This window comes from Coregonus clupeaformis, chromosome 35, assembly GCF_020615455.1.
Source record: "Coregonus clupeaformis isolate EN_2021a chromosome 35, ASM2061545v1, whole genome shotgun sequence".
NCBI classification, from domain to species: domain Eukaryota; kingdom Metazoa; phylum Chordata; class Actinopteri; order Salmoniformes; family Salmonidae; genus Coregonus; species Coregonus clupeaformis.
The window spans coordinates 2708664-2732790 of record NC_059226.1 but is presented as its reverse complement, the minus strand read 5'-3'; the positions used below and the strand labels follow the sequence as shown (position 1 = coordinate 2732790).

At 44.5% G+C, this 24127-nt stretch overlaps 1 protein-coding gene across 3 annotated transcripts in view; it reads right to left on the bottom strand.

The window, feature by feature from the left end:
* Window positions 1-716: 716 nt before the first annotated feature.
* LOC121550532 (carnitine O-palmitoyltransferase 1, liver isoform-like) overlaps window positions 717-24127 on the bottom strand; it is a 56902-nt gene continuing 33491 nt past the window's right edge. For all 3 annotated transcript variants that reach the window (XM_045210749.1, XM_045210751.1, XM_045210750.1), the window contains exons 14-19: window positions 16761-16925; window positions 7892-8020; window positions 3844-3999; window positions 1484-1597; window positions 1260-1352; window positions 717-902 (exon numbers count right to left, since the gene is read on the bottom strand). In XM_045210749.1, the coding sequence (XP_045066684.1) occupies window positions 792-902; window positions 1260-1352; window positions 1484-1597; window positions 3844-3999; window positions 7892-8020; window positions 16761-16925 (768 nt within the window). In that variant the 3' untranslated portion in view covers window positions 717-791. The remainder of the gene's footprint in view (window positions 903-1259; window positions 1353-1483; window positions 1598-3843; window positions 4000-7891; window positions 8021-16760; window positions 16926-24127) is intronic.

The window sequence follows — 24127 nt, the reverse complement described above, 5'->3', positions numbered from 1 at the left end:
AACCATGAAGCATGGAGGTGGAAACATCATTCTTTGGGGATGCTTTTCTGCAAAGGGGACAGGACGACTGCACCGTATTGAGGGGAGGATGGATGGGGCCATGTATCGCGAGATCTTGGCCAACAACCTCCTTCCCTCAGTAAGAGCATTGAAGATGGGTCGTGGCTGGGTCTTCCAGCATGACAACGACCCGAAACACACATCCAGGGCAACTAAGGAGTGGCTCCGTAAGAAGCATCTCAAGGTCCTGGAGTGGCCTAGCCAGTCTCCAGACCTGAACCCAATAGAAAATCTTTGGAGGGAGCTGAAAGTCCATATTGCCCAGCGACAGCCACGAAACCTGAAGGATCTGGAGGAGGTCTGTATGGAGGAGTGGGCCAAAATCCCTGCTGCAGTGTGCGCAAACCTGGTCAAGACCTACAGGAAACGTATGATCTCTGTAATTGCAAACAAAGGTTTCTGTACCAAATATTAAGTTCTGCTTTTCTGATGTATCAAATACTTATGTCATGCAATAAAATGCAAATTAATTACTTAAAAATCATACAATGTGATTTTCTGGATTTTTGTTTTAGATTCCGTCTCTCACGGTTGAAGTGTACCTATGATAAAAATTACAGACCTCTACATGCTTTGTAAGTAGGAAAACCTGCAAAATCGGCAGTGTATCAAATACTTGTTCTCCCCACTGTATATGTGTGTGTGTGTGTGTGTATGTATGTGTATATATATATATGTACAGTGGGGAGAACAAGTATTTGATACACTGCCGATTTTGCAGGTTTTCCTATTCACTGCTGTTTCTTGTCCGGGGCCTGTGGGTTCTCAGTCTTAGCTGGGGTAAGCACAGAGAGGAGGTCCAGTAGAGCCCGACTGATCTGGGCCCCGAACCGGTGTGAGTCCTGAGAGAGAGAAACAGGAGATACAATGATTTGACTTGTTTTTTTAAAATGGAGAGTTAAAAAGATGGAGAGAGAGGAAGAGGAAGAGAGAGAGATTTTGATTGGACTTGATTTATATGGGGGGGTTAAAGACTTGTACAGATAGAAGGGAGGAAAGGAGGGAGATAGATGGAGAAAGGGAGATGAGGGGGGGTGGGGGGGGGTCTTTATAAGGGCACATTCATAATGTTCAGCTGGCCATGCATGATTTGTGTCCGTGTAAAGAGAGACAAAATGTACCGCTTGTCAACGTTTCCATTTGCTGTATGCACGATAACATCTGTCACCAATACATGCGAGTGTATAATACACACTAACCGTCTCAGAGAAGGAGTGCTTGCAGGATACATGGTAGTTGATCATGTCCTCTCCTACGATAATGTACGACACTCCATAGCCATCGTCTGCCACCTGGAACAGAGGTAAGAAGTGGGAAAAGTAGCAAAAGGATGTGTGTACTCACAGGCCCAAAGCCTCCCCCAGGTAGTTGAAGTCTGGGTAGAGGTGTGTGTGTGCCTGAGTTGAGTTATGTGTTTACTCACAGGGCCGAAGCCTCCCCCCAGGGATATAAAGTCTGGGTGGTTCTTCATGTCAAACAGCTCCAACTGCTGAACCGGAGTCTGACTGGTGGAGAGACGCCAGGGCTCCGACAACACCTAGATGGACAGACACATGGAAGGATCAGTTAGACAACTCAACACTACACCTCTGTATTACTGATATATATAAATATATATAAACTATACACTATCCGTCAAAGGTTTGGACACACCTATTCATTCAAGGTTTTTCTTTATTTTTACTATTTTCTACCATGAAGAATAAAAGTCATCAAAACTATGATATAACACATATGGAATCATGTAGTAACCCAAAAAGTAAAAAAAAACATATCAAAATACATGTTATATTTGAGATTCTTCAAATAGCCACCCTTTGCGTTGATGACAGCTTTGCACACTCTTGGCATTCTCTCAACCAGCTTCACCTGGAATGCTTTTCCAACAGTCTTGAAGGAGTTTCTACATATGCTGAGCACTTGTTGGCTGCTTTTCCTTCACTCTGCGGTCCGACTCATCCCAAACCATCTTAATTTGGTTGAGGTCGGGGGATTGTGGAGGCCAGGCCATCTGATGCAGCACTCCATCACTCTCCTTCTTGGTAAAATAGCCCTTACACAGCCTGGAGGTGTGTTGGGTCATTGTCCTTTTGAAACACAAATGATAGTCCCACTAAGCCCAAACCAGATGGGATGGCGTATCGCTGCAGAATGCTGTGGTAGCCATGCTGGTTAAGTTTCTAAATAAATCACTGACAGTGTCACCAACAAAGCACCCCCATACCATAACACCTCCTCCTCCATGCTTTACGGTGGGAACTACACATGCGGAGATCATCCGTTCACCCACACCGCGTCTCACAAAGACACGGCGGTTGGAACCAGAAATCTCAAATTTGGACTCCAGATCAAAAGACACATTTCCACCGGTCTAATGTCCATTGCTCGTGTTTCTTGGCCCAAGCAAGTCTCTTCTTCTTATTGGTGTCCTTTAGTAGTGGTTTCTTTACAGCAATTCGACCATGAAGGCCTGATTCACAGTCTCCTCTGAACAGTTGATGTTGAGATGTGTCTGTTACTTGAACTCTGTGAAGCATTTATTTGGGCTGCAATTTCTGAGGCTAGTAACTCTAATGAAGTTATCCTCTGCAGCAGAGGTAACTCTGGGTCTTCCATTCCTGTGGCGGTTTTCATGAGAGCCAGTTTCATCATAGCGCTTGATGGATTTTGCGACAGAACTTGAAGAAACTTTCAAAGTTCTTGAAATGTTCCGTATTGACTGACCTTCATGTCTTAAAGTAATGATGGACTGTAGTTCTTCTTTCCTTATTTGAGCTGTTCTTGCCATAAACATTATGCTAATAATGTCTTCTGTCATGTAAATGATGTAGAATTGCATTAAATGATTTTATCATAGGCCAATTTTTTGGGGGCCTTGTGTCGTGGAAATTCTAATCAATAATGAGGAGAGACAAGGTCAATTAGGATATTACTTTATTCACAACGTACTAATAAGGGAGCAGGTCACACCACACACACAAGTGAATAGAGTGAGTGCTCTGCAATAATGAGGCTGGTCGACCCAACACTCTTGAGTGTTGGGCCGAGAGCTCCGACATACAAAGAATACAAAGATCTTTCATAGCAAAGATACACCCTCTTAGTCTACATGACAAACAGCAGATGTGTGGATTGGGTCAAAAGGTGAGGCTTGGTATATGATAAAAATTATATCCCCCAGCCAGATAGCATTTGCTGTGAAGATTGTTCTCATTGTATGGAAACCAGGGTTTGGCCCCCAAGACGAGGTTCCTCTCATCATTATCCATACCCGAGCCATCTCCTCCCTGGTACCCCATAGTACACAAACACCAACTCATTCTATGGAATGCAGGCTCAGTCAGACCGGAGACATCTCCCTCACATGCACCACTAATCATAGAATGGAATGTGGCTGTTGGTTGTATCACCTTTATCACCAAGCCATCATAAATCAATTGCAAGCCCAAGCTCAACTGAGTTCACACAGACACAGATGAGAGAGTTCTAAGAACCCTATTCCATTGCATAAAACAACCATTCAATGCATAAATAGTATTAAACATAATCTTGTAATTGTTCTACCATACCTGCTATAAACATTTCCCCATGTGTGGAAATTCAAAAAATGCCAATTATGGCTTTATAATAAAGGGTATTTTTCTTCAAAAGTAAATGTACCCATGCACCGCAACTGAAGTTAACGAATTGCATCTTTGTGCACAGATTTGTTTACAGAAAATGGGGGTGTGCTGGGAAGGGGGATACTGTTCTTGCTAGCATGTTAGCCATGTTAGCACCTACCTCTGTTAGGAATGGTGACTCCACCCCCAGGTATTTAGACACCACGTACAGGCAGAAGAGGTGCCTGTCAATGCCGGACCCTGTCATGGCCAATCGGTAGAGGTTCTGGTGCTTCTCTGCAGCCAATCGGAACAGCCGCCTGCAGTGCTCCGGCCCCTGTAATAAGATAACCTGTCTGTCAGAAGCGAGATAGGATTAATTATGATTACAGTTGATGATAGTAGTGGGGCGAAAGAGGTTACTCAAAGAAATAAAATAAAAACGTAATATGAGAGTGAAACCCCCTTAAGAGGTTAATGTAAGTATTTATGGAGTGAAACTCGTTCTGCTAGGCTGGGCGATTATTATAGAGTTGATCCTCATTATTTGAATGTGTTTATGTTAATTTATGTTGGAGACTATTTTCTCTCTTTAGTTGAGAATATTCCGATTAAGGATTTATAGTAGTTTAACTCTGTGAGGTGTAGATAATGGAGTTAAGTGCAGTTATCCATCAGGTATGAACAAATCTGCCATAAACCTGGAGCTATATATTGCAATTCAGATTATGACTAGTGATTTTCAAACACTTGGGTGAAAACTTGATAGCTCCATGCGAAAAGTGTCAAGGTAGAGAACAACACTTCTAAAATGAGCTAATAGGACTTAATAAACTCAGCAAAAAAAGGAACTCATTGCGTTTATTTCCAGTAAACTTAACATGTGTAAATATTTGTATGAACATAAAAAAATTCAACAACTGAGACAAACTGAATAGGTTCCACAGACATGTGACAAACAGAAATGGAATAATGTGTCCCTGAACAAAGGGGGGGTCAAAGTAACAGTCAGTATCTGGTGTGGCCACCAGCTGCATTAAGTACTGCATATCTCCTCCTCATGGACTGCACCAGATTTGCCAGTTCTTGCTGTGAGATGGTACCCCACTCTTCCACCAAGGCACCTGCAAGTTCCCAGACATTTCGGGGGGAATGGCCCTAGCCCTCACCCTCCGATCCAACAGGTCCCAGACATGCTCAATGGGATTGAGATCCGGGCTCTTCGCTGGCCATGGCAGAACACTGACATTCCTCTCTTGCAGGAAATCACGCACAGAATGAGCAGTATGGCTGGTGGCATTGTCATGCTGGAGGGTCAGTCAGGATGAGCCTGCAGGATGGGTACCACATGAGGGAGGAGGATGTTTTCCCTGTAACGCACAGCGTTGAGATTGCCTGCAATGACAACAAGCTCAGTCCGATGATGCTGTGACACACCGACCCAGACCATGACGGACACTCCACCTCCAAATCGATCCCGCTCCAGAGTACAGGCCTCGGTGTAACGCTCATTCCTTCGACGATAAACGCGAATCCGACCATCACCCCTGGTGAGACAAAACTGCGACTCGTCAGTGAAGAGCACAACAGGCCTACAAGCCCTTAGTCCAGCCTCTCTCAGCCTATTGCAGACAGTCTGAGCACTGATGGAGGGATTGTGCGTTCCTGGTGTAACTCGGGTAGTTGTTGTTGCCATCCTATACCTGTCCCGCAGGTGTGATGTTCGGATGTACCAATCATGTGCAGGCGTTGTTACACGTGGTCTGCCGCTGCGAGGACGATCAGCTGTCCGTCCGGTCTCCCTGTAGCGCTTTCTTAAGCGTCTCACAGTACGGACATTGCAATTTATTGCCCTGGCCACATCTGCAGTCCTCATGCCTCCTTGCAGCATGCCTAAGGCACGTTCACACAGATGAGCAGAGACCCTGGGCATCTTTCTTTTGGTGTTTTTCAGAGTCAGTAGAAAGGCCTCTTTAGTGTCCTAAGTTTTCATAACTGTGACCTTAATTGCCTACCGTCTGTAAGCTGTTAGTGTCTTAAAGACCGTTCCACAGGTGCATGTTCTTTAATTGTTTATGGTTCATTGAACAAGCATGGGAAACAGTGTTTAAACCCTTTACAATGAAGATCTGTGAAGTAATTTGGATTTTTACGAATTATCTTTGAAAGACAGGGTCCTGAAAAAGGGACGTTTCTTTTTTTGCCGAGTTTACATGCTGTGCTAACTGGACATTATCTTTAGCCAGATCCCAAATATAAACTTTAGACTAATTAGCATCCTATTGATGAAATGTATGTCCCAAAAAACTTGTGGAAACACAGTGAATATAATGTAGGCCTATCTGTTAGGGTAACCAAAAGAAAGAGGAAAAATGACTTCTCTTGTTAGACTGAAGCAAGTTATTGGTAGAAGTGTTGTATTTAGAGACATGATAGCAGGGATGTTTTCATACATTATTTGTTTTTTTTTCAGAGAACATGCGTATATACTTCACGGATATTTTTTTGTATTAATGCTTGAATATATGCATTTCCAAGATAGAGGTTGAAGAGTGTGTGCGTGTGTGTCCATTTCCCCCGCGAGGCTTTGGCTGGCTTTCCTCATGACTTTACCTGAATATTTTGGGGTAATCTTAGACAAGCTTTTATTTTGAAGGGGTGACTTTTAAGTCATGCATTACTCAGATGTTAAACTTACAATACATTTTAGTACCTTTGTACTAAATCTATGAACTGTGTTTTTAAAAGTCTAGTGACTCCTTAAGCTTAATATGTTTCTGCTTGTCATGCAGTGAAAGTTGATGCCTCCGGTTTCCTTTTTGGTTTCCTTTTATTTTCCTATTGATAGCTTGGCTCTTATTTTTCTGGTGGACCAGTGGTTGGTGTGCTTTATCCCTGGTCCAGATGTTACTACCTGTGTCTTTAGGGCAGCCATGGCCCAAATGTGTTTCTAGGCTGGTCCTTGTAGGTCGTACAGGCTATACTGTTAGTAACCTTAGGACCACTATGCGAATATATTGTAATTTTTTTTTGTGTGTGTGTGAGAGTGATTGGGTTGAGTGTGAATGTGAACAATAGTTACTTAAACACTTGAAGTACACCCCTGCCACGAACTTGACATTCTCCAGGAACTTGACCACAAGTTCAAAGCGGCTCAGTTTGGCCTGAAGTAGTTTTTATTTCTGAGAACATAGTTGTTTATATCTAGGTAAGATAGTGGACTGTGGACATATCTTGCACTTGGAGTATTTGATAAATGTTGTATTCGTAGTCCTATCTTTTAGAGTTTGGAAAGAACATGTTCCTATCAGCACCAGAACTTGTGTTAGTTTTTTCCCCTCTTGTGATCATATTTGCAGTTATTTTTGTATTATTTTGTTATTACTACAGCAGCACTACTGCATTTTTTGTCTGAAAGAAGTGGGCCGTTCAATGTGGAGCAATCGAGTGCTACAGAATGTATGACTGCTAATCGTGCTTATAGTCATCTGTCTTGCATTTCCAGGCAAGGTTTTATTGCCACGTGTAGCTCAGTTGGTAGAGCATGGCGTTTGCAACGCCAGGGTTGTGGGTTCGATTCCCACGGGGGGCCAGTATGAAAAATGTATGCACTCACTAACTGTAAGTCGCTCTGGATAAGAGTGTCTGCTAAATTACTAAAATGTAAAATGTAACATGGGGTAACCTGCCAAATGGGAATTGGCTGCAATGATTGTGCAGTGCCACAGTTAAATGACTGCAGAGGAAACACTGGCATGAAGCACACCCCTCATGCAAATACTTTGTGTGACTGTGTGAGAGAAAAGTCTTGCATCGCACTCATGTCAATATCTGCAGTGCTGCTCGTGGCAACGTCATATCGCTGAGCACACATTAACGGAGTGTCAAAGAAAGGCTAATATTGCAACCTCTTGACATATGGATATTGCACATGGCAATATCACAATTTCAATTTGAATTCAATTAATCTTGCAGCCGAAAGTGTCATTCCTGGTCTGAAGAAAGAATGCAAATCACTTTGAGTGAAACCCGTTTCTTCCTAAATTACCTTATTCATACTGGAGTGAAATCCGTTTCACTATCAAGTGTGAACACATTCATTCCGAAGTGAACGCGACTCAGCATCGATAACACAGTAAAACCTGTGAAACCTATTTTCACTGAGCCACTAGGAAGGTTCTAGAAGAACTTACGAGCACTGTTAAAACAACCCCAGTCATTAAACCTACCTCTCCGCTCTCCACAGCTTTGACAAAGGCACAGCCCTCATTGGAGCAGGATCGTACAGTCTCAGTCCTCCCCTCTCGGAACAGCCGTGTCATGGAGGCCTCGTAAGTGAGGCAGAACGTCTTACGATCCTGGGAGACAAAGGAGAAGGGAACATTATCAGTATAATTAGCTGAAATTATCAGTATTCTTCTCACTGTTCATGGACGGTAATTACAAACTTTGTACAGCTCAGCATACTGCACTATATGACCGTTTTTTTATACAGCAATAGCCAATTTATGTGGTAGCTTACTCCAATTCCATTCCTAGTTGCAAGATAACTAAAAGTGTTCTTGTATTATAACACATTTTATTCAGTCTAGTAATGTTAGCAACCTCTTAAACAAACACCAGTAAGAGTAGGAGAGGAATTATCGTTTCCTTGTCAGAAGGAATTAAAGAGACTTTTACTAGAGGCCACTGACACCAGTGGCATGACTTCAACTAGTCCCTGGTCTTTCCAAAAATTCCTAACAGTTTGACATCATATTTGAATAGTGAGAGGGGATAGGAGTCCCCGAGTGGCGCAGTGATCTAAGGCACTGCAGCGCAGTGCTAGCTGTGCCACTAGAGATCCTGGTTCGAATCCAGGCTCTGTCGTAACCGGCCGCGACCGGGAGACCCATGGGGCGGCGCACAATTGGCCCAGCGTCGTCCAGGGTAGGGGAGGGAATGGCCGGCAGGGGTGTAGCTCAGTTGGTAGAGCATGGCGTTTGCAACGCCAGGGTTGTGGGTTTGATTCCCACGGGGGGGCCAGTATAAAAAAATAATGTATGCATTCACTAACTGTAAGTCGCTCTGGATAAGAGAGTCTGCTAAATGACTAAAATGTAAAATGTAAAATGAGAACTGGGGAAGATATCATGTCAAGTGGTATTAGTAGGAAGCTGGCAGAGAAGGATTCAGAAGGCAAATGTAGCTACTTACCCAAGACAAAGCATGCATGGAATTCAGAGATTAAATTAAAATAGATAAATAAGAATGTAAAGCGGCCAAATAAATCAGCTACAGGTATTTTTGAATGTGCTTGAGAAACAGTATGTGTGATGGAGGAAATCTTTATTCTTGGGTAATATCCACATCTGCATTCTGAATGTGTCTTTCAAAGAGTTGAACATTTGCCAGGGGAATCCAAAACTGTATTAGATTAGATAATATTCATAGGGACCAGCGACTTCACTTTGAGTTCCATTTTGTTAAATTTTGTTGAGTCCGCCATCTTTAGGACCGCACATTCTGGCGCAACTAGTGTGGTCACAAAGACGGCAAGTAACGCCAAGATCTCCCATCTAACTGCACCTGGAAAACCAAGATATCTTGACAAGATTGAAATACTCGGTTGTGCTCCATATCTCGCTCCTAGCGAGCTTTTCACAGCACTTAAATTAGCAAGAAAATCCCTCCCACATACTGTAGTAGCTAGCTAACATGAATGTGACATTACTGACATAGCTACTAGCTACTACTAAGCAAGCTAATTCTACCTCTTCTGACAAACTGCCTGCTTAGCTTGTTTCATTTACCCTAAAGTTGTAGACATGCTGCCCCTAAATTAAATGATCAGAAATCAGTCTGTAGATCAGCATGTTTCTCCGCGATTGCTACTTTTGATCAGCTGTGCACAGCAGCAGCTCATGGGAGGCTACTGCATTGACTCACTTGAGTCGCGGCAACAGGCAGCTGCTTCGTGAAAACTCATAATAATGTCAGCTATATACTAACTTAGCAACAGAAGCTAGCTAGCTTTTGTTGGAAGAATTCAACATTGTGTGTGATGCACTGGGTTAGCTGGTTAGCAGCATCCATTTAGTTTCACATGAAGTATGACTGGCTGGCTCAGCTAGCTAGCTAGCTAACTAGCTAGCTTAGCTAACGCTAGTTAGCTAATGTTGGACAAATCATGCTAGCTTTCGTGACATTGTCAAACTTCTTAAATACTGCTCATTGGTGCACAAAAACTCTAAGTTAGATGTAACATGGTACGACTAAGACTTGCTCATCAAAAAATTTAAACTATTTTAAAAGTCAAAAATACAGTCAAAATACAAAATACAGAAAGTAAGCTTGAATGACACTGAGGGGCAACGTTGTTAAATCTAATGCATGTTTGCCTGAGGCTGATGCCGCGCAGGTGTTTGTACGCATGTACACATGCATATATCTTGGGGTTGGAGAATGGAATTATTTCATTTTATTATGAAAAAACTTGGATGATTGAGGGGCAGCTCTCGGGGAACTGTGTGGGGGAGTGCTGGTGGCCTGGCGGTTGCGAGCTTGGGCCGGTGGCTGATAGGTCGCTGGTTTGGGTCCCCGTTTTTCAACTTGTGGGAGATCTGTCGACGTGCCCTTGAGCAGGGCGTTGACCCAGGTTGCATCTGTGGGTCGCTTTGGATGTGAGTCTGTTAGATTACTGAATGTAATGTAAATGTTGAGCGGCTTCACTGCAAGTAGATTGTATGTTTTAATATAAAATAATTATTTAAAAAAGCTACATTATTTTCAGATGTATTGTTTTAGCGTTGATTAATTCAGTGTGTTTTAGACAATGGACCCCAATGGATGACAGAGTCCTAAAGATGGCGCTGCAACGCTGTGTTACGTCACTTGGAATCTATGAATAGGGCAAGCCATAGGGTAGAGGGTATTCTCAATGTTGTATATAAACTCAGCAAAAAAAGAAACATCCTCTCACTGTCAACTGCATTTATTTTCAGCAAACCTAACATGTGTAAATATTTGTATGAACATAACAAGATTCAACAACTGAGACATAAACTGAACATGTTCCACAGACATGTGACTAACAGAAATTGAATAATGTGGCCCTGAACAAAGGCGGGGGTCAAAATCAAAGGTAACAGTCAGTATCTGGTGTGGCCTCCAGCTGCATTAAGTACTGCATAGCATCTCCTCCTCATGGACTGCACCAGATTTGCCAGTTCTTGTTGTGAGATGTTTCCCCACTCTTCCACCAAGGCACCTTTAAGTTCCCGGACATTTCTGCGGGGAATGGCCATAGCCCTCACCCTCCAATCCAACAGGTCCCAGACGTGCTTCAATGGGATTGAGATCCGGGCTCTTCGCTGGCCATGGCAGAACACTGACATTCCTCTCTTGCAGGAAATCACGCACATAACGAGCAGTATGGCTGGTGGCATTGTCATGCTGGAGGATCATGTCAGGATGAGCCTGCAGGAAGGGTACCACATGAGGGAGGAGGATGTCTTCCCTGTAATGCACAGCGTTGAGATTGCCTGCAATGACAACAAGCTCAGTTCTATGATGCTGTGACACACCGACCCAGACCATGACGGACCCTCCACCTCCAAATCGATCCCGCTCCAGAGTACAGGACTTGGTGTAACGCTCATTCCTTCGACGATAAACGCGAATCCGACCATCACCCCTGGTAAGACAAAACTGCGACTTGTCAATAAAGAGCACTTTTTCCAGTCCTGTCTGGTCCAGCGACGGTGGGTTTGTGCCCATAGGCAACGTTGTTGCCGGTGATGTCTGGTGAGGACCTGCCTTACAACAGGCCTACAAGCCCTCAGTCCAGCCTCTCTCAGCCTATTGCGGACAGTCTGAGCACTGATGGAGGGATTGTGCGTTCCTGGTGTAACTTGGGCAGTTGTGGACATCCTGTACCTGTCCCGCAGGTGTGATGTTCGGATGTACAGATCCTGTGCAGGTCTTGTTACACGTGGTCTGCCACTGCGAAGACGATCAGCTGTCCGTCCTGTCTCCCTGTAGCGCCGTCTTAGGCGTCTCACAGTACGGACATTGCAATTTATTGCCCTGGCCACATCTTCAGTCCTCATGCCTCCTTGCAGCATGCCTAAGGCACGTTCACACAGATGAGCAGGGACCCTGGGCATCTTTCTCTTTAGTGTCCTCAGTTTTCATAACTGTGACCTTAATTGCCTACCGTCTGTAAGCTGTTAGTGTCTTAACGACTGTTCCACAGGTGCATGTTCATTAATTGTTTATGGTTCATTGAACAAGCATGGGAAACAGTGTTTAAACCCTTTACAATGAAGATCTGTGAAGTTATTTGGATTTTTACGAATTATCTTTCAAAGACAGGGTCCTGAAAAAGGGACGTTTCATTTTTTGCTGAGTTTATGTTCTAGGAATGTTTATTTATTTATTTTTATTTCACATTTATTTAACCAGGTAAGCCAGTTGAGAACAAGTTCTCATTTACAACTGCGACCTGGCCAAGATAAAGCAAAGCAGTGCGATAAAAACAACAACACAGAGTTACATATGGGGTAAAACAAAACATAAAGTCAAAAATACAACAGAAAATATATATACAGTGTGTGCAAATGTAGCAAGTTATGGAGGTAAGGCAATAAATAGGCTATAGTGCAAAATAATCACAATTAGTATTAACACTGGAATGATAGATATGCAAGAGATGATGTGCAAATAGAGATGCTGGGGTGCAAATGAGCAAAATAAATAACAATATGGGGATGAGGTAGTTGGGTGGGCTAATTTCAGATGGGCTGTGTACAGGTGCAGTGATCGGTAAGGTGCTCTGACAACTGATGCTTAAAGTTATTGAGGGAGATAAGAGTCTCCAGCTTCAGAGATTTTTGCAGTTCGTTCCAGTCATTGGCAGCAGAGAACTGGAAGGAATGGCGGCCAAAGGAGGTGTTGGCTTTGGGGATGACCAGTGAGATATACATGCTGGAGTGCATACTACTATGGTGACCAATGAGCTAAGATAAGGCAGGGATTTTCCTAGCAGTGATTTATAGATGACCTGGAGCCAGTGGGGTTTGGCGACGAATATGTAGTGAGGACCAGCCAACAAGAGCGTACAGGTCACAGTGGTGGGTAGTATATGGGGCTTTGGTGACAAAACGGATGGCACTGTGATATACTACATCCAATTTGCTGAGTAGAGTGTTGGAGTCTATTTTGTAAATGACATCGCCGAAGTCAAGGATTGGTAGGATAGTCAGTTTAACGAGGGCATGTTTGGCAGCATGAGTGAAGGAGGCTTTGTTGCGAAATAGGAAGCCGGTTCTAGATTTAACTTTCGATTGGAGATGATTAATGTGAGTCTGGAAGGATAGTTTACAGTCTAACCAGACACCTAGGTATTTTTAGTTGTCCACATACTCAAGGTCAGACCCGCCGAGAGTAGTGATTCTAGTCGGGTGGGTTCCAGCAGCGTTCGATTGAAGAGCATGCATTTAGTTTTACTAGTGTTTAAGAGCAGTTGGAGGCTACAGAAGAAGTATTGTATGGCATTGAAGCTCATTTGGAGGTTTGTTAACACAGTGTCCAATGAAGGGCCAGATGTATACAAAATGGTGTCGTCTGCGTAGAGGTGGATCTGAGAGTCACCAGCAGCAAGAGCGACATCATTGATATACACAGAGAAAAGAGTTGGCCCGAGAATTGAACCCTGTGGCACCCCCATAGAGAATGCCATAGGTCCAGACAACAGGCCCTCCGATTTGACACATTGAACTCTATCTGAGAAGTAGTTGGTGAACCAGGCGAGGCAGTCATTTGAGAAACCAAGGCTATTTAGTCTGCCAATAAGAATGCGGTGGTTGACAGAGTCGAAAGCCTTGGCCAGGTCGATGAAGACGGCTGCACAATACTGTCTATTATCGCTTGCGGTTATAATATCGTTTAGGACCTTGAGCGTGGCTGAGGTGCACCCATGACCAGCTCGGAAACCGGCTAGTAATAGGGGTTGCGACAATTTTTTGAAAGAAAGGGTCCAGATTGTCTAGCTCAGATGATTTGTAGGGGTCCAGATTTTGCAGCTCTTTCAGAACATCAGCTTTCTGAATTTGTGTGAAGGAGAAGCGGGGGGTGGGGCATGGGCAAGTTGCAGCGGAGGGTGCAGAGCTGGTAGCCGGGGTAGTGGTAGCCAGGTGGAAAGCATGGCCAGCCGTAGCAAAATGCTTGTTGAAATTCTCGATTATTGTAGTTTTTCAGTGGTGATAGTGTTTCCTAGCCTCAGTGCAGTTGGCTGCTGGGAGGAGGTGCATGCTTATTTAAGATTGAGAGGAAAGCACTTTTAAAGAACATATAAAGAACAACCAGGCATCCTCTCCTGATGGAATGAGATCGATATCCATCCAGGATACCTGGGCCAGGTCAATTATGAAGGTCTGCTCGCTAAAGTGTTTTAGGGAGCGTTTGACAGTGATGAGGGGTGGTCGTTTGACCGCGGACCCATTACTGACGCAGGCAATAAGGCAGTGATCGCTGAGATCCTGGTTGAAGACAGCGGAGGTGTATTTAGAGGGTAAATTTGTCAGGATGATATCTATGAGGTTGCCCATGTTTACAGATTTAGGGTTGTACCTAGTAGGTTCCTTGATAATTTGTGTGAGATTGAGGGCATCTAGTTTGGATTGTAGGATGGCCGGGGTGTTAAGCATATCCCAGTTTAGGTCACCAAGCAGTACAAACTCTGAGGATAGATGGGGGGCAATCAATTCACATATGGTGTCCAGGGCTCAGCTGGGGGCTGAGGGGGGTCTGTAGCAAGCGGCAACAGTGAGAGACTTATTTCTGGAAAGGTGGATTTTTAGAAGTAGGAGCTCAAACTGTTTGGGCACAGACCTGGATAGTATGATAGAGCTCTGCAGGCTCTCTCTACAGTAGATTGCATCTCCACCCCGTTTGGCAGTTCTACCTAGACGGAAAATGTTGTAGTTGGGGATGGACATTTCTGAATTTTTGGTGGCCTTCCTAAGCCAGGATTCAAACACTGCTCATGGTTGGCGGAGTATGCTAATGCAGTGAATAACTCAAACTTAGGAAGGAGGCTTCTGATGTTAACATGCAAAAAGCCAAGGCTTTTACGGTTACAGAAGTCAACAAATGATAGCGCCTGGGGAGTAGGAATGATACTGGGGGCTGCAGGGCCTGGGTTAACCTCTACATCACCAGAGGAACAGAGGAGGACTAGAATAAGGATACGGCTAAAGGTTTTAAGAACTGGTCTTCTAGTGCGTTGGGTACAGAGAATAAAGGGGGCAGATTTCCAGGCGTTGTAGAATAGATTCAGGGCATTATGTACAGACAAGGATATGAGTACAGTGGAGGTAAACCTAAGCGTTAGGTAACAATGAAAGAGATAGCATCACTGGAGGCACCGATTGAGCCGGTCTCCGCGTGTATTGGGGGTGGAACAAAGGAGCTATTTGAGGCAGTTTGAGAGGGACTTGGGGCTCTACAGTGAAATTGTATAATAAGAACTAACTGGAACAGCAATAGGCAAGGCAAATTGACATGGGAGAGAGGCATAAAGCGATCACAGGTGTTATTCGAGAGAGCTAAGACAACAACTGGTAATGGCAATGAAAGTTTGGGCTGAGGCTAAACAGAATAAACAGGACAGGGTACCGTGTAAAGGATCAGTCCAGCAGGCATCAGCTGTGCAGCTGAGTGATCATAAGGTCCAGTGAACAGCAATGAGAGTCCGAGAGCAGTTCGAATTGGTGCTACAGCACAGGTGATCAGGAAGCACGGCTGTTGAATTGCGTGTGCTAGCGGGCCGGGGCTAGCAGATGGATCTTCGTGGTCGTCGCAACGGGAAGCCTGTTGAACCACAGACGATTACGTCGGCAGACCAGTCGTGATGGATCGGCGGAGCTCTGTGTCGACACTAGGAGGTCCCGTCCGGTTGACAGAGAGGTAGCTAGCCGGGAGATGGGCCTGACTCAAGGCTAGCTCAAGCTGATTAGCCAACCACAACATCCATTCGGTTGCAGTTAGCTAGTTGTGATGATCCGGTGTTAAAAGGTCCAGTGATTCAGTGATTCCGGCAGAGAATCCGATATGTTCTGAGTCGATAACACGCTGTGCAGACTGGCCGATAATAATCCAGGCTAAAGCTGGTTGGTAGGTAGTGCAGGCCAAGGACAATGGTGAAAAAACCCTGCTAACGGTGGCTAATAGCAAGTAGCTAGTTAGCTGGCTACTCCCGTCCGGTAGACAGAGAGGTAGATAGCCGGGATATGGGCCTGGCTCGAGGCTAACTCAAGGCTAACTGGTGCTTGCTTCGGGGTGCAGTGGTGATTAGCCAACAGCAACATCCATTCGGTTGCGGCTAGCTGGTTGCGATCCGGTGTTAAGGTCCAGTGATTCAGTTATTCTGGCAGAAAATCTGATGTTCTGGGTGAAAACCGCTAATGGTGGCTAATAGCAAGCATCTAGTTAGCTGGCTAGCTAGTTTCAACTGGAGATTCTAGATAAAAGGTAAGTAAATAACAGAATCCGTTCCACATTGAGTGAGGCGGGTTGCAGGAAGTATATTTAGTAGAAGGATGAAAAGTGTGATAGGGGAATATATACAACAAAAGACAAAAAAAAAAAAAAAAGGCTATTTACAGGACACACAACAGAGTACACGACCGCACTGCTACGCCATCTTGGATCTTGAATGTCCTGCTTACCCTGTCGTAAACTAGCTGCAGAGCCAGCTGAATGAAGGACATCCCCTTTAACTCACCCTGTAGTAAGCTATTCAGGCACGTGCACAGATAGAGCTCAATCAGTGTCTGGGCACCTGCCCTTTTGCCCTCCGATGAAAAAGTGCCCTCGTAGCCTGGTGGATTTGACAATTTAATGAAATACTTTGTAATGTTATTTTAAGTCTCATAAAATGTTTTGTTTTAATTTTAAATGTAACGAATTGCACATCAAACTAGCTAATTTCATATGCTCTTGAATCTCAGAAACTACCCCCTCCCCCAAGAGCACCAGCGTCCCCACCAGCGTCTGTGCACGGCACTGAAGCTAGCTTCAGAGCCAACTGAGTGAAGGACATTCCCTTTAACTCACCCTGTAGTAAGCTAGCTGCAGAGCCAACTGAATGAAGGCGTCTGGGCTGATCTTCAGCTTCTTGATGCGTCCCTTCCCAAAGTCCCTGAAGGGGAAGACATGACAGTCCACATCGTCAGCTAGGGCCTGTGCCACAGACAGAGAGATGGACACCTGCTCCTGAACCTGAGGAGAGAGAGATGGAGAGAGGAAAGACATGGAGAGAGAGAGAGAGAGAGAGAGAGAGAGAGAGAGAGAGAGAGAGAGAGAGAGAGAGAGAGAGAGAGAGAGAGAGAGAGAGAGAGAGAATGAGAGCGAGAATGAGAGCGAGAATGAGAGCGAGAATGAGAGCGAGAATGAGAGCGAGAATGAGAGCGAGCGAGAGAGAGAAAATGAGAGAGAAACACTTTCAAGATTGTTCATTTTTAGTTATTCTTCATCTTGGTCACTGGCCAGACAATCCTTTCAGATCTTGTGCCTAGTTAATCTCTCCCTGTCGAACCGTCTGGTTTCCAAGCGCCTCAGAACTGGACTTGACTGGAAGCCTATGGCAGGAGCGGACGAAACAACGGCTGGTTTTAATTGGCTGATCTCTGTCCATCCCCATCTAGCATAACCCTTAGAACCTCCCCGTAAGTGTGCTGTATCCGGGGGCCAGTATTGTTTTTGTTTTTGTTAAACCCCTACAACTTATCCAGAACGCTGCAGCCCGTCTGGTGTTCAACCTTCCCAAGTTCTCTCATGTCACCCCGCTCCTCCGCACACTCCACTGGCTTCCAGTTGAAGCTCGCATCTACTAGAAAACCATGGTGCTGGCATACGGAGCTGTGAGGGGAACGGCACCTCCTTACCTTCAGGCTCAGATCAGACCCTACACCCAAACGAGGGCACTACGTTCATCCACCTCTGGCCTGCTAGCCCCCCTACCTCTACGGAAGCACGGTTCCCGCTCAGCCCAGTCAAAGCTATTCGCTGCTCTGGCACCCCAATGGTGGAACAAGCTCCCCCACGACGCCAGGACAGCGGAGTCACTGACCACCTTCCGGAGACACTTGAAACCCTACCTCTTTAAGGAATAACTGGAATAGTATTACAGTAATCCTTCTTACCCCCTCCCCCAACCCCCCATAAAAAAAGAAGGGGAAAAAAGGGTGGTTGTCCCACTGGCTATCCTAAATTCAATGCACCAATTTGTAAGTCGCTCTGGATAAGAGCGTCTGCTAAATGACTTAAAAGTAAATGTAAATGTGTTCGTGTGAAACAAAGAGAACTGGGTTAGCTTGTGCAACACAGATATTTTCTTTCTCAAAATAAACAGCCTATTCTTGCCAATTCACAGCTGCTTTTGTAGTATCTTCTAAGAAGAGTTCGACACTTTTCTCAAACTGCCAGTGGCAAGCCATCTCCCACAGAGATGGGTCCAACAATCTCCTCCAGTGCTTTACAATAGTCGTAGCGTTCTGCATCATTGCCATTGGTACAGAAAATACTGTGCTTGTACTTTTTAATGGGATAGCGTTCTGTACAACCACGCCTTTGATGGCGTGTCCTTACTTTTTCTATTTAAAGACAGTGCACATCATATTTACATTTTAGTCATTTAGCAGACGCTCTTATCCAGAGCGACTTAAAGTTAGTGCATACATTATTTTATCGAACCCACAACCCTGGCGTTGCAAACGCCATGCTCTACCATATGTTACAGGACAGCTAGCAGAGTTATGCTGGCTAGCTATTAGAATGAAAGTCGATATGTTCCTACTACCTCGGGTTATGGGGAATTATTTCCATGGTGCACCATAGCAAACACTTTTCCACCTCGATTTGGACCCATGCCTCAGTCGTGTGATTCGCTCAGAATGTCACTCAGTAAATCAACCCCCCCCCCAAGTCCCAAACAGTCCCACACTGTTACCAGGCTCTACGCGCCAGCAATTCGAGCCAGGCCACAAGGTTAGTGCCTAATAATTCAGAGGGGTTGGGTTAAATGCGGAAGACACATTTCGGTTGAATGCATTCAGTTGTGCAACTGACTAGGTATCACCTTTCACTAGTAGGCTGTAAGGGTTGCTCATGGACGGGGGTGACACAACAGATGTGAAAGTGCCACTAAAAGATTGCTTCCCAGTCTCTCCCCGTCTGACAACATCTGGTTGAGATCATGGGAAGTCATGGGAGCGAGAGAGATTTTCATATTGATGTAAGAGTACTTCTCCCTTTATCTAATCTTCTACCTCCATCTCAGCTCTTCAATAATAAGGCCACAGAGGACCGAGAGAGAGAGGAAGAGAGAGAAAGAAAGACAGCAAGAGATAAAGAAAGATAGAAAGAGGATGGAGAAGATGCAGAAAAGCTAATCCATGCTTTTGTCACTTCTAGATTAGATTAGACTACTGCAATGCTCTAAATAAACGTCAGTTAGTGCTAAATACGGCTGCTAGAATCTTGGATTGACCGACCGGTTCGATCTTATGTAGCAAAATTTGAAGAGACTCAGAGCTAGAAAATGGTATATCATACACTACAGTTGAGGAACAATGGGAAAGTAATTCTGCTTTCAAACTTGGTAAACTTGTAACCCCACTTTTGAGAAAATGGCCCTTGAATGTTTTGGTACACGTACTGGAGAGCTCTTCTTTGTCTACACCCATTCAGCATCGTTCACACCCTCTTAAGCCTTAGTCCCACCCATCTCTTTAAGGATTCACGTGAGGCCATGTGCTAAACATAGTGAGTAGGGTAGTGTACTAAACAACCAAAGATTTCAAGACTAAAGACTGGTTTATACTATGCCTATCGACACGTCTGTATACAGTTGTCGTCCGACATCAAACTTGTCGTTGTCGTTATGAAAAAGTATAAACACAAAAACGACAGGTTGCATGAAATCAGCAGCCTGGTGGTCCAAAATAGCATAACTGGTGTATTTTAACACCAATAAACCCATCAGTTTATTGGAGCGACTTACAGTCGTGAGTGCATACATTTCATACTTTTTTCTCCGTACTGGTCCTAATCTTCTGCCCTTGTCTCAGCTCTTCAATAATAAGGCCAAAGAGGCCCGAGATAGAGGAAGAGAGAGAAAGACAGAGAAATAGAGAGAGGTGGATAGAGGTAAAAAGACAGCGAAAGATAAAGAAAGATAGAGAGGATGCAGAAAAGCTAATCCATGCTTTTGTCACTTCTAGATTAGATTAGACTACTGCAATGCCCTACTCTCCGGCTACCCGCAAAAAGTACTAAATAAACTTCAGTTAGTGCTAAATATGGCTGCTAGAATCTTGACTAGAACCCCAAAAAAGTATCATATTACTCCAGTGCCATCCTCTCTACACTGGCTTCCTGTTAAGGGCTGATTTCAAGGTTTTAGTGCTAACCTACAAAGCATTACATGGAATTGCTCCTACCTATCTCTATGATTTGGTCCTGCCATACATACCTACACGTACGCTATGGTCACAAGATGCAGGCCTCCTTATTGTCCCTAGAATTTCTATGCAAACAGCTGGTGGCAGGGCCTTCTCCTATAGAGCTCAATCTTTATGGAATAGTCTGCCTATCCATGTCCTATGATTGAGTGTAGTCTGGCCCAGGGGTGCGAAGATGAACGGCAAGGCACTGGAGTGATGAACCGCCCTTCCTGTCTCTGCCTGGATGGCTCCCCTCTTTCCACTGGGATTCTCTGCCTCTGACACTTTTACAGGTGGCTGAGTCACTGGCTTACTATAGAATGAAACATTTCTTTGAATGATTTGAATGACCTCTGACCTCTGTTCTGACTTTCCCGTGGGGCCTGATCACCCTCACTAGAAAGCAAACATTGGGTGACATTTAAATGTAATCGGTGAACACTAATGATTAGGAAGAAGTTTATTATTTAGCAATAGTCGTATATGAGATTTGGACCATGACAAGGACAGGGCGAGAGCGCTAGCCCTGAATGAGGGACACCTGTTGCTAGTCAATTTTACTATTCCTTGAATTACATTTTAGTCATTTAGCAGACGCTCTTATCCAGAGCGAATTACAGGAGCAATTAGGGTTAAGTGCCTTGCTCATGGGCACAGACAGATTTTTCACCTAGTCGGCTCGGGGATTAGAACCAGCGACCTTTCGGTTACTGGCACTACGCTCTTAACCACTAAGCTACCTGCCGCCCCATTATGAGATACAATTAAGTTAAGATGTTATCAAGGGGTGTCATTCTAATTTGATTTGTTATTTTGATTTAACAGGCAGTGTTGTTTATTTATTTATTTTTTGACTGCATGAATCACGTTGTGAGCTGTGTCCAAAGGGGGAATTTCCGGTCCCCTAGTGCCTTTTGGCAAATATGCAAATTGTATTAAGAATATGAGCAGTAGTAATTAATGTGTTATGGGTTAGATGGAATATGTTATGTGCAAATGTATTTGTGGCCAGAGACAAAGTACAAAGGGGGCCTGTTTCTGAAACTACTGTGTCTCACTTAACAATGTTCTTAAGACTCTCTTCCCGGGTGAAGGCGCAACCTAGCAGGAGAATCTGGGCATTGTCTGCGCCCTGGAGACTTTGTGGCGGTAAAAGGTTCCGGATCCTGTGACTCTGAGGTGTAATCGACAGTGTGATAAGGGGAGTATATTAGAACATGGTATTAAGAATAATTGGTGAAAAATAATAATTTGTCATTTAATCAATACTTATATTTACATTTACATTTTAGTCATTTAGCAGACGCTCTTATCCAGAGCGACTTACAGTTAGTGAGTGCATACATTTTCATACTGGCCCCCCGTGGGAAACGAACCCACAACCCTGGCGTTGCAAGCACCATGCTCTACCAACTGAGCTACAAGGGACTGTATGGATTTCTTGGATCAGATATGAACTCAACTAAACTGTTATGATCTGTCCTCTCTCTCGCTCTCTCTCTAACTAACTACAGATGGTGTCTTGATGCATAGCAGGGATAATTCGGTCAAGAACAGTGTAAACCTCAAAACCCCTCTAAACCGGCTGAAGATAAGCAACAAAGGCGTTGAATACGGTCCTGGCCAGCACCACTTCTACCTGCAACCGGTGTACAGCATCCAATCGAAGCTAACAACTGCTATTTTCTCATGCATGTCTCTCGGGAGTGGGGCAGGAGTCCACGTGGAGTGGGCATGGAGAGATATCCGTTCAAATACAACATTTCTCATGTTGCTGGTTGGCAAATGGACGAGACAGAATGGGGGGTAGAGATGGTAGCTGCTCGGGTGAGACATTGAAATTGGGACATTGTCATGGGCAATCCAAGTTGAACTATGAAGATGTCTGAAGAACATAATGAAGAGACGCCAGAAGATTTGAGTGCCGGGGAAGGACGGGGTTGGTCAGCTGTGTACATAATTAATTTGGAGGTTGATGTAGGAGGTATATACACTACTAAATGTATAGTAATTTGGACTAAGAATGCATTGTGATAATGATCTGCAGTTATTCTCATGATGAGGAAGGTAATACTACATTTACATTTACGTCATTTAGCAGACGCTCTTATCCAGAGCGACTTACAAATTGGTGCATTCACCTTATAGCCAGTGGGATAACCACTTTACTAGAATTCTGGATAGTTATACTGTATGTTAATATACGTGTACATTCTGACAGTGGTAATGTGTGCTAAGTTGAGGGTTTTTCATTTTGTGTGGTAGGACCAATATGAATCACTATGAATTGTCATTCTAACTTTAGTTGGAATAATTAATTTGGTTTTGGTTTATAAGATGACTGAGTAATTTAAGTAAATCATTAGTATATATTAGTAACTAAAGATGTTGAAACTATTCTCAGCATGCCCTGTTATTGCTTATACAATCGCTACCAGGAGACAGGCCAGTACATCAGGAGACGTGGAGGAGGCCGTAGGAGGGCAACAACCCAGCAGCAGGACCGCTACCTCCGCCTTTGTGCAAGGAGGAGCAGGAGGAGCACTGCCAGAGCCCTGCAAAATGACCTCCAGCAGGCCACAAATGTGCAGGTGTCTGCTCAAACGGTCAGAAACAGACTCCATGAGGGTGGTATGAGGGCCCGACATCCACAGGTGGGGGTTGTGCTTACAGCCCAACACCGTGCAGGACGTTTGGCATTTGCCAGAGAACACCAAGATTGGCAAATTTGCCACTGGCGCCCTGTGCTCTTCACAGATGAAAGCAGGTTCACACTGAGCACGTGACAGACGTGACAGAGTCTGGAGACGCCGTGGAGAACGTTCTGCTGCCTGCAACATCCTCCAGCATGACCGGTTTGGCGGTGGGTCAGTCATGGTGTGGGGTGGCATTTCTTTGGGGGGCCGCACAACCCTCCATGTGCTCGCCAGAGGTAGCCTGACTGCCATTAGGTACCGAGATGAGATCCTCAGACCCCTTGTGAGACCATATGCTGGTGCGGTTGGCCCTGGGTTCCTCCTAATGCAAGACAATGCTAGACCTCATGTGGCTGGAGTGTGTCAGCAGTTCCTGCAAGAGGAAGGCATTGATGCTATGGACTGGCCCGCCCGTTCCCCAGACCTGAATCCAATTGAGCACATCTGGGACATCATGTCTCGCTCCATCCACCAACGCCACGTTGCACCACAGACTGTCCAGGAGTTGGCGGATGCTTTAGTCCAGGTCTGGAAGGAGATCCCTCAGGAGACCATCCGCCACCTCATCAGGAGCATGCCCAGGCGTTGTAGGGAGGTCATACAGGCACGTGGAGGCCACACACACTACTGAGCCTCATTTTGACTTGTTTTAAGGACATTACATCAAAGTTGGATCAGCCTGTAGTGTGGTTTTCCACTTTAATTTTGAGGGTGACTCCAAATCCAGACCTCCATGGGTTGATAAATTTGATTTCTATTGATAATTTTTGTGTGATTTTGTTGTCAGCACATTCAACTATGTAAAGAAAAAAGTATTTAATAAGATTATTTCATTCATTCAGATCTAGGATGTGTTGTTTAAGTGTTCACTTAATTTTTTTGAGCAGTGTATTATTGGATGATGTCATGATGTTGGGAATTCATTTGTATGCATGTTTTTTCTTAGCATGTCTAAAGGGATGGGTGTATTTGGAAATTAGATATACAGTGGGGAAAAAAAGTATTTAGTCAGCCAGCAATTGTGCAAGTTCTCCCACTTAAAAAGATGAGAGGCCTGTAATTTTCATACACCCATCCCTTTAGACATGCTAAGAAAACGACACCCTGGCCTAAACCTGTTACATTTGACATTTTAGTCATTTAGCAGACGCTCTTATCCAGAGCGACTTACAGTTAGTGAGTGCATACATTTTTCATACAGGCCCCCCGTGGGAAACGAACCCACAACCTTGGCATTGCAAGTGCCATGCTCTACCAAGTGAGTTACATAAGCGGTGTGCGT